General features: G+C 35.6%; 1 protein-coding gene across 1 annotated transcript; it reads right to left on the bottom strand.

Moving 5' to 3' along the window:
- Window positions 1-976: 976 nt before the first annotated feature.
- On the bottom strand, window positions 977-2,951 carry LOC127084414 (CBL-interacting serine/threonine-protein kinase 11). Its single transcript, XM_051024860.1, has one exon. It carries the CDS (start codon window positions 2,557-2,559, stop codon window positions 1,246-1,248), a length of 1,314 nt encoding a protein of 437 aa, XP_050880817.1. The 5' UTR covers window positions 2,560-2,951; the 3' UTR covers window positions 977-1,245.
- Window positions 2,952-15,578: the final 12,627 nt, after the last annotated feature.

Here is a 15,578-nt window from a genome sequence, read left to right as displayed (position 1 = left end):
CCCTTGCTAGATGATCCATTGTCAATCAGAGAGATGATAAGGTGAATAATGCCCTTGATGTTTATAAATATGTAGTGGTTTAAGCTAGATCACTTTTTTTGAGAGAGATCATTGCAGCGATTTGTGGTCTTGGAATAAGAAGGATATGGTTGTGAAAATTCGTGAAAATCACAAGTCGTTTTCCACATATGGTGTTAGTGTTACGTACAGGAACTATAAAAAGGTGAGGATTGAGTGAAACTGAGTCCAGGTGCGATGTAGTGAGCTTCTAGTACAGTTGAGCGGGGTGAATGTGCAAAGCTAGCACTCCAACACTAAAATTAGTCAAAGAAAATTGATGAAGTGGATTATGATCATAACATACCTAACACTCTTGCACGACGTACCTTATATATGTAGGATAATATCGAGAGATCGTCAAATGGCATCCGACAATGGACAATCATTCAAAGGAAAAAATTGGGTATGAATATTCCAATTATATGAAAAGATTGGGTATGAATATTCTAATTATAGGTGTACTAAGTTTTCGCTTCCAAACTAGTCCTTCGGTGATTGGACCTCTCCATCCTTGGGCCTATACCGGCCCGAAACATATATAATTGTCATCTAGTAATTAGAAGAAAGAAAATAAAAATAGAAATGAAATCTTGGGCCTATACCGGCCCAAAACATATATAATTGTCATCTAGTAATTAGAAGAAAGAAAATAAAAATAGAAATGAAATCTTGTCGAGGGATGAACTTGGATCATTACCTATATCATTCTCCAACAAAAATAATTTAAAGTAATGTGAATATGAGGACAGAGAAGGTGAGAAAGAAGTGAATAGACAATTAGAAAGGATACTATTTAATAGAAAATAAAATAAAATGTTCTAGTAGAAAATTTGTGTAAGATGATACAAATCCATGTTAAAAATATACACATCTTAACCATATGATATACACCTTCATTATGGACCAAAACAAAACAAACAAACAAAAACCTTAAATATTTATATTTAATATTTAATAATGTACACAACGAAAACATTCATCAAATCAAAGATTACATAAAATAATCACTACATTGAATCTTCCATGTCTATCCGACCAAGATCCTTTATCCTACTCCACCAATCCTCATCTTTTGGCATCAACATTTTTTCATTCCTATGCATTTTTTTTTTCTTTTCTTTATTTACTTTGTACACTTTTGGAACTTGAGTTTAAATAAACCCCATTTTTGTAATCCATTTAATGTCAGTCACTGACAACCGGTGATTCAGGTTCACTTTCATGCTGATACGACGTCGTTGCACCGCCTGAAAGCAACTGAGGCTTAAGCTTAACATCCCACAAATCACTAAACGCCGCCGCATCATTTCCTCTCCTTCTAACCTCAACCATCGCCATCTCCGCCGTTAACCGGTAAACCTCAATCTCAATTCCAAAATTACCATTCAACCCTTCCAACTCAACCCCACATTCCTTCTTCCATCTCACACCCATTCCCTCCGCCGCTCCAACTTCCTCCGCCACCTCAATTATCCTCTCCGGCGACTCACTCAAAACAAACCTCTCCGCCCCATCGAATTCTCCGAACAACCCAGATAAATCCAAACCAGAAGAAAACGATATGATATCAAAAGCATTCAAATTCAACACCTCCGACCCATCACCCTTACATCCGATTCCAACTCCGTGCCCGTGATCAGACCCATAATCCTCTTCATGAAACTTTACCTCCTTGTACCCTTTTCTAAACCACGGATCCCGGGTCATTTCCTCGACGGTGATCCGGGTTTCCGGGTTCGTATCAAGCAACTTTGACAAAAACCGCCGAAGATCCGGTGAAATCCATCGCGGACAGCGGAATTCACCTTTATAGATTTTCCGATACATCACCATTAAATTCTGATCATTAAACGGAAGATACCCAGCAGCAAGAACAAACAAAACAACACCGCACGACCAAACATCAACCTTAGCCCCGTCGTATCCTCTCTTAGCGAGAATCTCCGGTGCCACGTAAGCAGGTGTCCCACAAAGTGTATGAAGCAACCCATCGGGTCGGATCTGATCCGTAACCGCGCTTAACCCGAAATCCGAAACCTTTAATTTCCCATTCTCATCCAACAGAAGATTCTCCGGTTTAAGATCACGATGAAAAATGCCACGCGAGTGACAATACCCAACGGCGGAGATTAATTGATGAAAATACCGACGGCTGAGATCTTCACTGAATCTCCCCTTTGAGATCTTCGCGAAAAGCTCACCACCACGAACGAAATCCATGATGACGAAGATTTTCGTCTTGGTGGCTAAAACTTCGTGGAGACGAACGATGTGAGGGTGATGAAGACGACTCATGATCGTGATTTCACGTTTCACGTTTCCGGTGAGACCGGTACCGGAGAGTTTCTTTTTGTTGATAATCTTAACCGCTACGCCTTGTCCCGTTTGTATATTACGCGCGTAGTGAACTTTAGCGAACGCGCCGCATCCAACGACTCTTCCCAATTCGTATTTTCCAAAAAGGGCGGTTACTTCCGGCGCGTGTTCGATCTCCGGCATTGTTATGGTTACCAGAGACCGAACGCTAATAATGGCAAGGAGAATGAATCAAAAATTGAAGCTGGAATTGGTGAATATAAGGTTTGAGATGAAACGGTTAGCTCGCAAAATTCAGTTTTTTTTTTCTGTTATGGACGATTTGGGTGGATTTTTTTGTTTTTGGATAGACAGAAAAGAGAGTTTTTTGAGTTTTTTTTTTCTATTCAGTTTCTGGTTAGATACGGTTGGTTCGGAATGATGGAGAGAGAAGGAGAGAAATGTGAGGTGGTGTGGGACACACGTGCGAGTCGTGTAAATTGGTTAAGTTTATAGATTTGGCCACGTGTTTATGCCGTGTGAATGAAATTTGAAAAGGGTATATGCTTTATTAGTTTGAATTGAAGGTTCTTTTGTGAAGGTGGCATTTTTTTAATTTCCGTATTTGAAATTACTAGGAATGATAATGACCTAGATGACGACGTGCTTTCTTCAAAGTAAACAACTTTGTCAACTACTTTTTTTTTATAAGCAACATTGTCAACTAACTAATTTTATATTCAATTTTTAAAATATTTGAATGAGGTATAAAGGCATGAATAATTTAGGTTCGTTAAGGGTAATTATGCATAAGATTATTTTATAGTAACATGATAAGGGCCTAAGAGTTGGAATTTCTCTTACTAATAAAATGATTATATTTTTGTGTTAAAGGAAACAAATTAGTAAAATGATATTAGGCTGCATAGAAGAAAAAAAATGTAAATCTCATTATTTTTCATGACAAATATTTTATTTGGAGATAAATATGGGAATTAATCTAACAAACAAACAAAATCACTATAAAAATTAAAAATATAGTTATATTTTAGTGTAAAACTCAAATAAATAAACAAGTATGCATATATAAACACTACGCCAAAAAGGTTTTTTAACAGCGCATCTTAGACAGCGCTTTTAAAAGAAAGCGCTGTCTAAGATTAAAATAAAAATAAAACACGGAAAATGTTCTAAAAAAATAATGAAAGCGCTGTCTAAGGGGGGGTCTTAGACAGCGCTTTTAGAAAGCGCTGTCTAAGACCCCCCCTTAGACAGCGCTTTTAGAAAGCGCTTTTAAATATAGACCTTAGTCAGCGCTTTTGAGAAAGCGCTGTTTAAAGTCTTTCAATTAAAAAAAAAAAAAACCAAAAGCGCTGTCTAAGGTGGGGGTTTAGAAAACGCTTTTGGAAAGCGCTGTCTAAGGCATATCTTAGAAAGCGCTTTCCACAAAAGCGCTGTCTAAGGTCTAATTAAAATTAAATTTCAGACTTCTATTTTCGTTCTCATCTCTAGCGAACCCTAACAGCGGCGGCTGAGTTGATCAGAAATGTCCACTAATACCCTCATCTAATACCTTTCAAACTCATCTCTCCAAATCACAAGTATAAACTAAGAAACCTAGGTTACGAGAAGTGAAATTAAATCAAGGTAGAGACTTAATCCGAACTCAAACCTTAAGGGTTTGGTTCGAAGATTCAAGTGTTGCATCGTGGTAACATTATTGAAGCAAAGAAGTGGATATTGGAGTTATCTACCTATAAGGCAGAGATTGTCTTGGAAATTGTTAAAGGTGAAAGTCATGAAGATGAAGAATAAAGAAATCTAGAGGAAGAAGAAAACCAGGTAAACTATCGAATTCCTTGCTTTGCACTGTGATGTCTTCTTCTTCTTCTTTGAATGTAGTATGTAGGATTAGGTTCATTGTTGTTGTTATGGATACTTAATAAAGGATCTGATTAAAGTAGATGTTGGGACATGTTCTGAAGATGCATCTCCAAAAAAAAATGCCTTTGCATTAAAAGTGGTTACAAGGATGCATTTCCGAAATCATTCTATTGTTTATACGGAGACGGAGATGTGGGAGATACATCTCCGAATTAAATTTTAACAAAATAAAAATATCTCATCAATTTGAGATGGCAAATGTGTGAAAAATGTGCATCTAAATATGCATCTTTATTTTTAAATTTTCATGGTGGTCAAGAAACACTCCATAGAGTTTAAAGAGCAACCCACTTATATATGCATGAGTTTGTTCAATTCCTCCTGTCATAATATTAAACTTATTAGCTTCACTTGTTGCACTTTTGCGGAGCATAGTAACACAAAACATAACATATTGCAACAACTAGGAACAACTTGAAAATAAATAAAAGAATTCCCTCAAACTTCCCTCAAACCTCTTGGCGTATCGGATACGTTATTGAAGTTTATATTAACATTGGTTATGTATAGGTTTTTGAAGTTTAAAATGAATTGAACTTTATAATTGTTAGGATATTCAAAGATACTACCTTAGTTATGTATTTTCGTCTGGATTAATTGTTTACTTTAATAAGTAGGAAAACCATGGATAAAACATGGATCTGTGCCGATCGAATGACCAAAGAGTACGAGAGTGGGGTTTTGGAATTCGTTAAGTATGCTGTTCAACACGCTGAAAACCCCAGACGAATGCATTATCCTTGCTTGCGTTGTTGTTATATTGGTAAGGTTGACGCACATGGATTGAAATTGCATTTGCTGAGGCATGGAATTGATCAAAGTTATCAGTGTTGGATATTTCATGGTGAGAAAATTAACGAGAATGTTGAATCGAGTGGAAAAAGTAATACGACCTATGCTTCATACGACAAAGACACGGAAACATACGATTGTGATCGAGTTGAAGAGATTGTAGAAGCACTGGAAGAAGATCTTCATGATTGTCCTGAAATGTTTGAGAGGATGGTAAGCGATGCAGAGAAACCGTTGTACAAAGGTTGCACTAAATTCTCAAGACTTTCTGCGGTATTAAAGTTGTACAACTTAAAGGCGGGCAATGGATGGTCGGATAAAAGTTTCACAGAGTTGTTGGCCCTTATGAGAGAAATGCTACCGGATGATAATGTTCTTCCTAATCGAACCTATGAGGCAAAAAAAATGTTGTGCTCTATTGGCATGAGCTATGATAAGATACATGCTTGTCCTAACGATTGCATTTTGTTTCGTAACGAATATGCAATGTTAACTGAGTGCTCTAAATGCGGTTTGTCTCGATATAAGAAAAGATTATCTCCCGCAAAAGTCTTATGGTATTTTCCGATAATTCCGAGATTTAGGCGCATGTTTCGTAGTGAAACCGATGCAAGACATCTTACTTGGCATGCAGATGAAAGAATTATTGATGGAAAGTATCGGCATCCGGCTGATTCACCACAGTGGTCGAAGATTGATAATGATTATCCTGAGTTTGGATCAGAAGCAAGAAACCTTCGATTGGCATTATCTACTGATGGAATGAACCCACATGGTCTTCAAAGTATCTCACATACCACATGGCCTGTGATTCTTGTGATTTATAACCTACCTCCGTGGCTATGTATGAAGCGTAAGTACATGATGTTATCTATGTTAATCTCTGGGCCTAAACAACCAGGGAATGACATAGACGTATACTTGACACCTCTGATCGAAGATTTAAAGATTTTGTGGGAGAACGGTGTGGAGGTTTATGATGGATATAGGAAAGAAAGTTTCAATTTGAGGGCGATGTTGTTTGGCACAATTAATGATTTTCCAGCATACGGGAATCTATCTGGGTATAGCATTAAAGGTCAACGTGCGTGTCCTGTTTGTGAAGACGGGACCGATACGATTCGATTGGAACTTTGCCAGAAGAATGTGTTTCTCGGTCATCGTAGATTCTTACATTCTAAACATCACTACCGTGGGTGGAGAAAAGCATTCAATGGAGACACCGAACATCGTAGAGCTCCACCCGCATTGTCAGGTGAACAAGTTTTTGAAAAGGTGAAAGATGTGCGTACTGAGTTTGGCAAGCCTTTTGCACATAAGATTGTGAAAGGTGGGTGGAAGAAAAGGTCGATATTTTTTGAATTGCCATATTGGAAGTCTTTGTACGTGAGACATTTTCTCGATGTTATGCATATTGAAAAAAACGTATTTGAAAGTGTTATCGGTACATTACTCAATATAAAAGGCAAGTCTAAGGATGGCCTTAAAGCAAGGGAGGACATGTTAAAAATGGGAATGAGAACTGAATTAGCACCCGTGAAGAAAGGAAGACGAACATATCTACCACCTGCTGCTTTTACTTTATCTAGAAAGGAGAAAAAAAATTTGTGCAAGTCTCTGAGTGAAGTTAAGGTTCCAGAAGGATACTAATCTGATATCAGAAGACTTGTTTCTATGAAAGACCTCAAGTTGAAGAATTTGAAGACACATGATTGCCATGTTATAATGGAACATTTTCTACCGATAGGTATACGTTCTATTTTGCCAGAAAAAGTAAGAAGTGCCATAACTAAATTGTGTTTTTTCTTTAGGTCAATTTGTAGTAAGGTGATCGATCCCGAGATCTTACCAACACTACAAAAAGAGATTGTAATTACCTTGTGTGAGCTTGAAATGTATTTTCCTCCGTCTTTTTTTGACATAATGGTTCATTTAGTTGTTCATCTTGTGAAAGAGACACAGTTGTGTGGACCAGCTTATATGAGATGGATGTACCCTGCTGAACGGTATATGAAAATATTAAAAGGGTACGTGAAATCCCGAAGTCGACCAGAGGGTTGTATTGTTGAACGATACATTGTTGAAGAAGCTGTTGAGTTTTGTACTGAATATTTGTCTAACGTTCAATCGATTGGACTCCCCAGAGCTCAGATTTTCGACAAAATGGAAGGTAAAAAATTAATTGGGAATAAAATTGTGACAATATCAAGGGATGAACGGGATCAAGTTCATTTGTATGTTCTGCACAATAATAATGAGGTTGAGCCATATGTTGAAATGCACAAGGATGTACTCCGAAGGTTAAATCCGAACAGAAATGAAAATTGGATAGTTATAGAGCACAATCAAAGTTTCATACAATGGTTGAAGGATCATATTTTTTTGAAGCGCTCTTCAGATCCTTCTTCGGTAACAGAAATGTTGAGATGTTTGGCATATGGTCCAAGTTTGCATGTGTTTTCTCATAGCGCATATTCAATTAATGGATACACATTTTATACCAAAGAACAAGATGATAAGAGTACTATGCAAAATAGTGGTGTCACCGTGCTAGCTGAAGCAATGCATATATCAAGTATGAAGGACTTAAACCCCAAATATGCAAATTTGTCATATTTTGGAGTTATTGAGCACATTTGGGTGTTTGATTACGAGAAGTTACAGATTCCCATCTTTGGTTGCAAGTGGGTGAATAGTAGTGGCATACGAATGGATAAGTCTGGATTTTTGCAAGTTGATCTTACTAGGGTGGGGTACAAAGATGAACCTTTTATTCTAGCATCTCAAGCTAAACAAGTGTTCTATGTGAATGACCCGAAGAGTACAAAATGGTCTATAGTGCTTTTCTCTAACAAAGTGACTGATGATAGCGGTGTCGATCAATGTGATATTGATGTTGAGAATGAGTCATGCATTAGACGGAATGAGTTGAATAGAAATGATGAAGTTGAGGATCTTATACCGGATGAGTCATATATAAGAAACGATCATAATGAGGGAATTTAGATCAATTCATCCGTACGCATTGCTAAGAAACAAGTGATTAATATTCCAACAAAGAAAAGAAAGAGATGTTAGTGACTTAGGTAAATTATCCATGGCCGACAAACCTCATATGCGTAGGATATGAGGTATGCTTAAAACTTATGTTAACTTTAATGTGTATATTCAAAGTTTAAAATTTATGCTTAAAATTTTACTTACATATTTTCCTTGGTTATGTTAAATAGACTCCCACAAAATCCAAATCAAAAGATAATGCGATTCCACGGCATACCGAGTCCACGGTTTCAAGAAAAGAGGTAATATACAATTATATGACATATATTCATGGAAGTTGTTACATTCTTAATTTGATCTAACTATTTATATGACATGTAGCTTCAAGAAAATGAGGTTAGCAATGCCTCCGCACAACAAAAAAAGGAGGTTAGCAACGCCACCGATGTATGTATTTCTAACTTATGAGTTATTTTTATATTTACACATATCTCATATAATTAAATAGTTGGAATTAATTCAAAATATGTTATATTATTATGTAGTACTTTGATGAATTCAAGTGTGCATTTTATACAAAGGATCAAGTGGACGAAATCAAAGAGGAGTGGTGTCAATTCATGATAAAGCTCAATGTTTGTTCATAAATTTGTGTAATTAATGTGTACATTTGTAGTATATGTTATGACTTGTAAATGTGTACATAAATTTGTATATATTTTGATACATTTAAGGCAAAATTGGTTTGAATTGGTATATATATATTTGTTAGCCAAAAATTGGTAGAAAAAAGGCCAAAATGGCATATATAAAATGTGATAATTGTCTGTCAAAATCTGGTTGAAAACAGGTAGAAATTCTGGTTTATAAACCTGGAAAAAATGTGGTTTAAAACAAAAGCTTCAAAAATTTTCGTATACCTTATACAGCGCTTTTGTAAAAAACGCTGTCTAAGGGGGGGATTAGAAAGCGCTTTAGGCAAAAGCGCTGTCTAAGGGGGGGGGGGGGGGGGCTTAGACAACGCTTTTTGAAAAGCGCTGTCTAAGGTATACCTAAAAAAATTAAAATAGGAGGGTCTTAGAAAGCGCTTTTGGCCAAAGCGCTGTCTAAGGGGGTGGGGCTTAGACAACGCGTTTCAAAAGCGCTGTCTAAGGTATACCTAAAAAATTTAAAATAAGAGGGTCTTATAAAGCGCTTTTGGCCAAAGCGCTGTCTAAGGGGGGGGGGGGCTTAGACAGCGCTTTTAAGATTTAAAAAAGCGCTGTCTAAACCTTTAGCAGCGGAGGTTTAGACAGCGCTTTAAAGCGCTGTCTAAGGCTAAAAAAAGCGCTGTCTAAGGTCTTGTTTGTTGTAGTGAAATTCAAGGATGTATGACTAAAGTCTCCCGACGAACATATCCTAAAATACTAAAAGTAAATTCGGGTAGGCTGGTTATATATATATATATATATATATATATATATATATATATATATATATATATATATATATATATATATATATATATATATATATATATATATAATTTGTTCTAAGTACAGTACAAGGGTCTCTACTGTTAAATTATAAATCTTTGTGTCAAAGTAGTATTTTCGATAAAGTCTATTGTCGTCAAAATGCAGTGTGTCAAAATTGTGTGAATGTCAAATTATCGAGGAGTTAGTCTCAACATGAATTTGAGTTTAAATCTAATTTTGTAGTGTTGACAAAATTATATATATTTTACTTTTGTTTTTATGTTTTGTTTAGGGAGCAAGCAAGCAAAATCTATAAATAGGGAGTAACCCCTATTATTGTAAACACTTGAATTTTGCAGTTGCAAAAGAATAAAGAATCACAGTTTGTGAGTATAGAGGAGCTCTATAGAAAATTCATCTGCTTCATTCTCTCAATAAATCCTATCTCTTTGCTTCTCAATTCAATTTTCTTTTCTTGTTTTTCATCACCATTGTGTAGCGATACAATCTTGCAACCAAAGTTGGTTGATTCACTCGAGTGAAGAGTGAAGAACAAGAGAAAATTTAATATGTGTGATTGAATCTTGTTCATCAAGATTGATTTGAAATTACTCAAAGTCTTGGATTTAATTCCATCATCTGGTATCTAGAGCACTGACTGAGCGATTCTTGGAAGCATAACATGATGAATCATTCGAATGGGCATTTTCCGGCAAGTCTCCAAATTCTGAAGAATCAGAATTATGAGAATTGGTGCAAGAAGATAAAAGTTATCTTTTGCTATCAAGATATTTGGGATCTTGTGAAAGAGGGAGTGACACCACTTGCAACAAACATGACAGATGAAGAAAAAGCTGCACACAAAGAATTGAAGAAGAAAGATTATAAATCTCTCTTTATAATCCATCAATGTGTTGATTCTGATAATTTTGAAAAGGTTAGTGATGTTGAATCAGCGAAAGAAGCATGAGAAATTCTTGAAAAATCGTTTGGAGGCAGAGAGAAGGTGAAAGATGTGAGGTTATGAACTCACAAAATAACGTATGAATTGTTTCAAATGAAAGACACTGAAAGCATAACTGAGTTTTTTTACTCGGGTTACAAAACTAGTGAATTAAATCATGATATATGGAGAAATGTTGACATCAAAATCAATTGTTTCAAAGATCTTGAGGTCATTAGCTTCAAAGTTTGACCACATGGTAGTAGCCATAGAAGAGTTGAAATATTTGTCAGCATTGACAAAGGAAGAGCTTCAAGGGACACTTGAATCTCATCAACAAAGAATCATTGAAAGAGTTGCAGGAAAGTCGAAAAGTGATGTGGCTTTGTAGGTGCAATCAGCAAGAGAAAAGAAAGGCAATGGGAAGTTGTTAGAACAAGATTTGGTTATGCATTTATACCTTGAGTTTTGATGATAACAATATTGTATTTGTGTGAGAATAATTTTGGTACCCTAATGGTTTGTTATTGTGTAGCTTTAACAACCAGTTCTGATTCTGAATATATGATGTGCACCGTCATCAGTTTCTGAACTATGTGTTCTAAATCCGCTTTCTATGCCAGCTATTAGAAGTTCTGATATATGCTCAATATTGCTGCTACAATGATCTTTCTGCTTCTGTGATTTTTCACTCATTAGAAGCTTCTGAGGAGACACTATGTTGCTGCTGCAATGTTCTCTCAGTTCATGCTTCTGGATGTGACTCTGATCACCTAACTTCTAAAGAATGTCAAGCTTCTGAAGTTGTGTTATGTAGCTGAAGATTCTGAAGATCTCAAGCCAGACGATTGAAGTTATCAAGGTTCTGACTGAGGACTCTGAAGACTCAGAAGATTCTGAAGATACTGAAGATCTCAAGTCAGACTACTGACGTTGTCATGGTTTAGACCAAAGGTTCTGAAGTTTCTGAATCAAGCTTTATGTTTCTTCATTTCATGATTTATCAAATTTCATCAGAAGTTAATGAAATTGAAGATAAGATCAAAATGGGAATGTGATCAAATAGTACATGGTACAAACTGAACATTCTTTCCACTACCTGATTTCATGGGCAACAACGGTATTATACATCACACATGTCACTGATTTTATGGGCGAAAGGATAGTATGTAGGATTATTCCTTTCCCATCCAATAGTGGACAACCGCTTAAATGAGCTTTCCCCATTTTACCTTCCAACAGTCTTATGCTTATACTATATAAGTATGACTTGGAGACTTGAAGAAAAACACCGGTTACACAAATATTTTGACAAGTTATTTTCTTTGTGAAAAACAATCATTCTTTTGTATACAAATTTTCTTTAAGTGTTTTTATTCATTTGTGTAAAATCTGTTTGTGTAGAAGCATCTTATAACATAAAAAATATCATTCAAACTATTTATTTGATTCCTTAAGGAGGTTATCCTTGAGAAGACAAAGAAGATTGTTCTTTGTGAGTCCTTAAGGAGACTAACATTTAGTTGGATCCTTGAGAAGACAAAGAAGATCATTCTTTGTGTTTGTTGTAATTTGTTGATTATAGTGGATTAAGTCCTTGCGTATAAGGACAAATCACCTTGGTGGGTGGACTGGATTAGCTTTGAGTTTCAAGTGAATTAGGATAAAAATACTTGTGTTTTTATCTCTTTGTTATTAACTTGTTAGTGGTGTTCGTGTTTTGGAAAAAGCTTTAGAAGCGTCTGGTACTGATTGTACCATCAGATATGATAAAGCATTCCAATACTTTCTGGCTAAAAGCATAGATAGAAGCAAAATGGCGTCCTTGATCTATGGAGTTTGCAGAAATAGCAGGAAAGGTTTGGGTTGTATAGAATCTATAAAACCCGACGAAAGTCTGAAGGTCAAACCAAAACTTCTCTATGTGCATTTTGTGCCTGCTGGCACTGAGCTTGATACTTCTGCACAGACACGGAAGTATACTAAGGATAAGAACTTTGTTCTAAAACCTAAGTATCATACATAAATCTCTCATTATTATCCTTCTGCTAAAAAACCCAAAGTTGTAAGAAACTTTGGGAAAACTAACAAAAGAGGACCCACAAAATGGGTACATAAGGATAGAATAATTTATGTTGCAGACATCCTTAACAGCTTAGCTGAAACACCAGTCATGGTACCTGGACATTGGATGCTCGTGACACATGACGGGCAGAAGGTATACGTTTCATGATTTGGAACTTAAGCTTAAAGGCTTCGTTGGTTTCGGAGGAAACCGGAAAGGAAAGATCATTGGCTCTGGAACCATTGGTAACGGTAAACCTCCCTCTATTACTAATATTTTTTTAGTTGATGGTCTGATGCATAACCTTTTGTCTATTAGCCAACTTAGTGACAATGGTTATGATATCATCTTTAATCAAAAGTCTTATAAGGCTATATGTCAGAAAGATGGTACAATCCTTTTTAACGGAAAGAGGAAGAATAATATTTATAAAATTATACTTTCTGATCTTGAAGATCAAAAAGTAAAATGTCTAATGTTTGTTAATGAGGAGCAACGGATATGGCATAGACGTTTGGGCCATGTTAGCATGAAAAGGATTTCTAAACTAAATAAGCTTGAATTAGTCAGAGGTCTACCCAACCTAAAGTTCACTTCAGATGCTCTTTATGAAGCATGTCAAAAAGGCAAGTTTTCTAAAACTTCTTTCAAAGCAAAAACTGTTGTTTCTATCTCTAAACTGTTAGAACTTCTGCACATTGATTTGTTTGGACCAGTGAAAACTGCTTTTATCAATGAAAAGAAGTATGGATTGGTCATTGTTGATGACTAAGGTCGTTGGAGATGAGTAAAGTTCTTGAAACACAAGGATGAGTCACATTCTGTGTTTTCTACCTTTTGCTCACTGGTGCAAACAAAAATGAATTGCAAAATAGTCAAATTCAGAAGTGATCATGGTGGAGAATTTGAAAATAAACATTTTGAAAATATTTTTGATTCAAATGGTATTTCCCATATTTCTTCTGTCCTAGAAGTCCATAGCAAAATGGAGTTGTAGAAAAAAAAATAGTAGGACTTTGCAAGAAATGACTCGCACCATGATCCAAAAAACTGATATGGCTAAGCACTTCTGGGCAGAAGTAGTTAACACAATGTGTTACTTTCAGTACATGATTTCTATCTGACCTATTCTGGATAAGGCTCCTTATGAATTGCAGAAGAACAAAATTCCAACATTTCTTATTTTCAGCCTTTTTGATATGAATGTTTTATGTTGAATACTAAAGAGAATCTTGGCAAGTTTGATTCTAAAGCACATAAGTGTTTTCTGTTAGGATATTATGAATGCTCTAAAGGCTACAAAATCTTTAACACAGAAACACGAATTATTGAGGAGTCAATTCACGTTAGATTCAATAATAAGCTTGGCCCAGAAAAGTCAAAGCTAGTTAAGAAATTCGCAGATCTAAAGATCAATCTTTTAGAATCCAAAGATTCTGTCTTTGGAGAAAAAGACTCAGAAGGCAAAGCCAGAGAATCTGAAGAAATGACTTAACTAGAAGTAATCGTTGATCCAACTCATCAAAAGAAGAGTAGATCAAGAACTTCTCATTCTGAAGAACTGATTCTAGGAGACAAGAATGCTCCAGTCAGAATTAGATCTTCATTCAAACCTTATGAAAATACTCTTCTAGGTTTGGTGTCTCTGACAGAACCCACATCAATAGATGAAGCTCTTCTGGATAATGAATGGATTCTGGCTATGGAAGAAGAACTGAATCAATTCACCAGAAATGATGTTTGGGATCTTGTTCAGAAACCAAAGGGTTTCCATGTCATTGGAACTAGTCGGGTCTTCAGAAACAAGCTGAATGAGAAAGGCGAAGTTGTCAGAAACAAAGCTCAATTGGTAGCACAAGGTTATAGTCAACAAGAAGGTATAGACTATACAGAAACCTTTGCTCTAGTTGTCAGGTTAGAGTCTATTCGTCTTTTAATTTCTTTTGTAGTCAATCATGATATCATCCTTTATCAGATGGACGTTAAGAGTTCATTCCTAAATGGATATATTTTTGAAGAAATATATGTGTATAAACCTCTTGGTTTTGAAAGTTCTTAAAATCTTAATTTTGTTTTTAAACTGAAAAAATATTTGTATGGTTTGAAGCAAGCTACCAGAGCGTGGAATGATAGACTAAGCAAATTTGCTTTGGAAAATGATTTTACCAGAGGTAAAATAAACACAACTCTCTTTTGCAAAACCTTCAAGAATGATATTCTGGTTATGCAAATTTATGTTGATGATATTATTTTTGGTTCTGCTAACGCGTCGTTGTGCAAGGATTTTGCTAAGTGTATGCAGGCAGAATTTGAAATGAGTCTGATGGGAGAACTTAAGTTCTTTATGAGAATCAAGATTGATCAATGGTCAGAAGGAACTTATATTCATCAAAGCAAATACACAAAGGAACTTATATAGAAGTTCAACTTATCAGAATGTAAGCAAGCAAAGACTCCAATGCATCCTACATGTATTATGGAGAAAGAAGAGGTAAGTAGTAAGGTAAATCAGAAGCTATTCAGAGCTATGATAGATTCTTTTTTATATATAACCGCTTCTAAAACTAATATCGTATTCAGTGTCTTCTTATGTGCTCGCTTTCAATCAAATTCTAGGGAAACTCACTTAACTGTTGTTAAGAGAATCTTTAGGTATCTGAAAGGTACTGCTAACCTTGGTTTATTTTATAGAAAATCAAGTGAGTATAAATTAGTAGGCTATTGTGACACTGACTATGCTGGAGACAGAATTGAAAGAAAAAGTACTTCTAGAAGTTACCAATTTCTAGGAGATAACTTGATCTCATGGTCCAGGAAGAGACATTCGAAAATTGCGTTTTCAACAACCGAAGCTAAATACATTGCAGCTTCTGCATGCAACACTCAAATACTCTAGACGAAGAGTCAACTGGAAGATTATCAGATATCTAAGAGTAACATTCTTATTCTATGTGATAATACTTATGTTATTTGTTTATCTAAGAATCATATCTTGCATTCTAGGGCTAAACATATTGAAATA

Source organism: Lathyrus oleraceus, chromosome 5 (genome assembly GCF_024323335.1).
Source record: "Lathyrus oleraceus cultivar Zhongwan6 chromosome 5, CAAS_Psat_ZW6_1.0, whole genome shotgun sequence".
NCBI lineage: Eukaryota > Viridiplantae > Streptophyta > Magnoliopsida > Fabales > Fabaceae > Lathyrus > Lathyrus oleraceus.
This window is presented reverse-complemented; position numbering and strand designations above follow the sequence as displayed.

Excerpts from the sequence above, each read along its gene's own strand:
- LOC127084414 (XM_051024860.1), bottom strand. The coding sequence starts at position 2,559 with ATGCCGGAGATCGAACACGCGCCGGAAGTAACCGCCCTTTTTGGAAAA.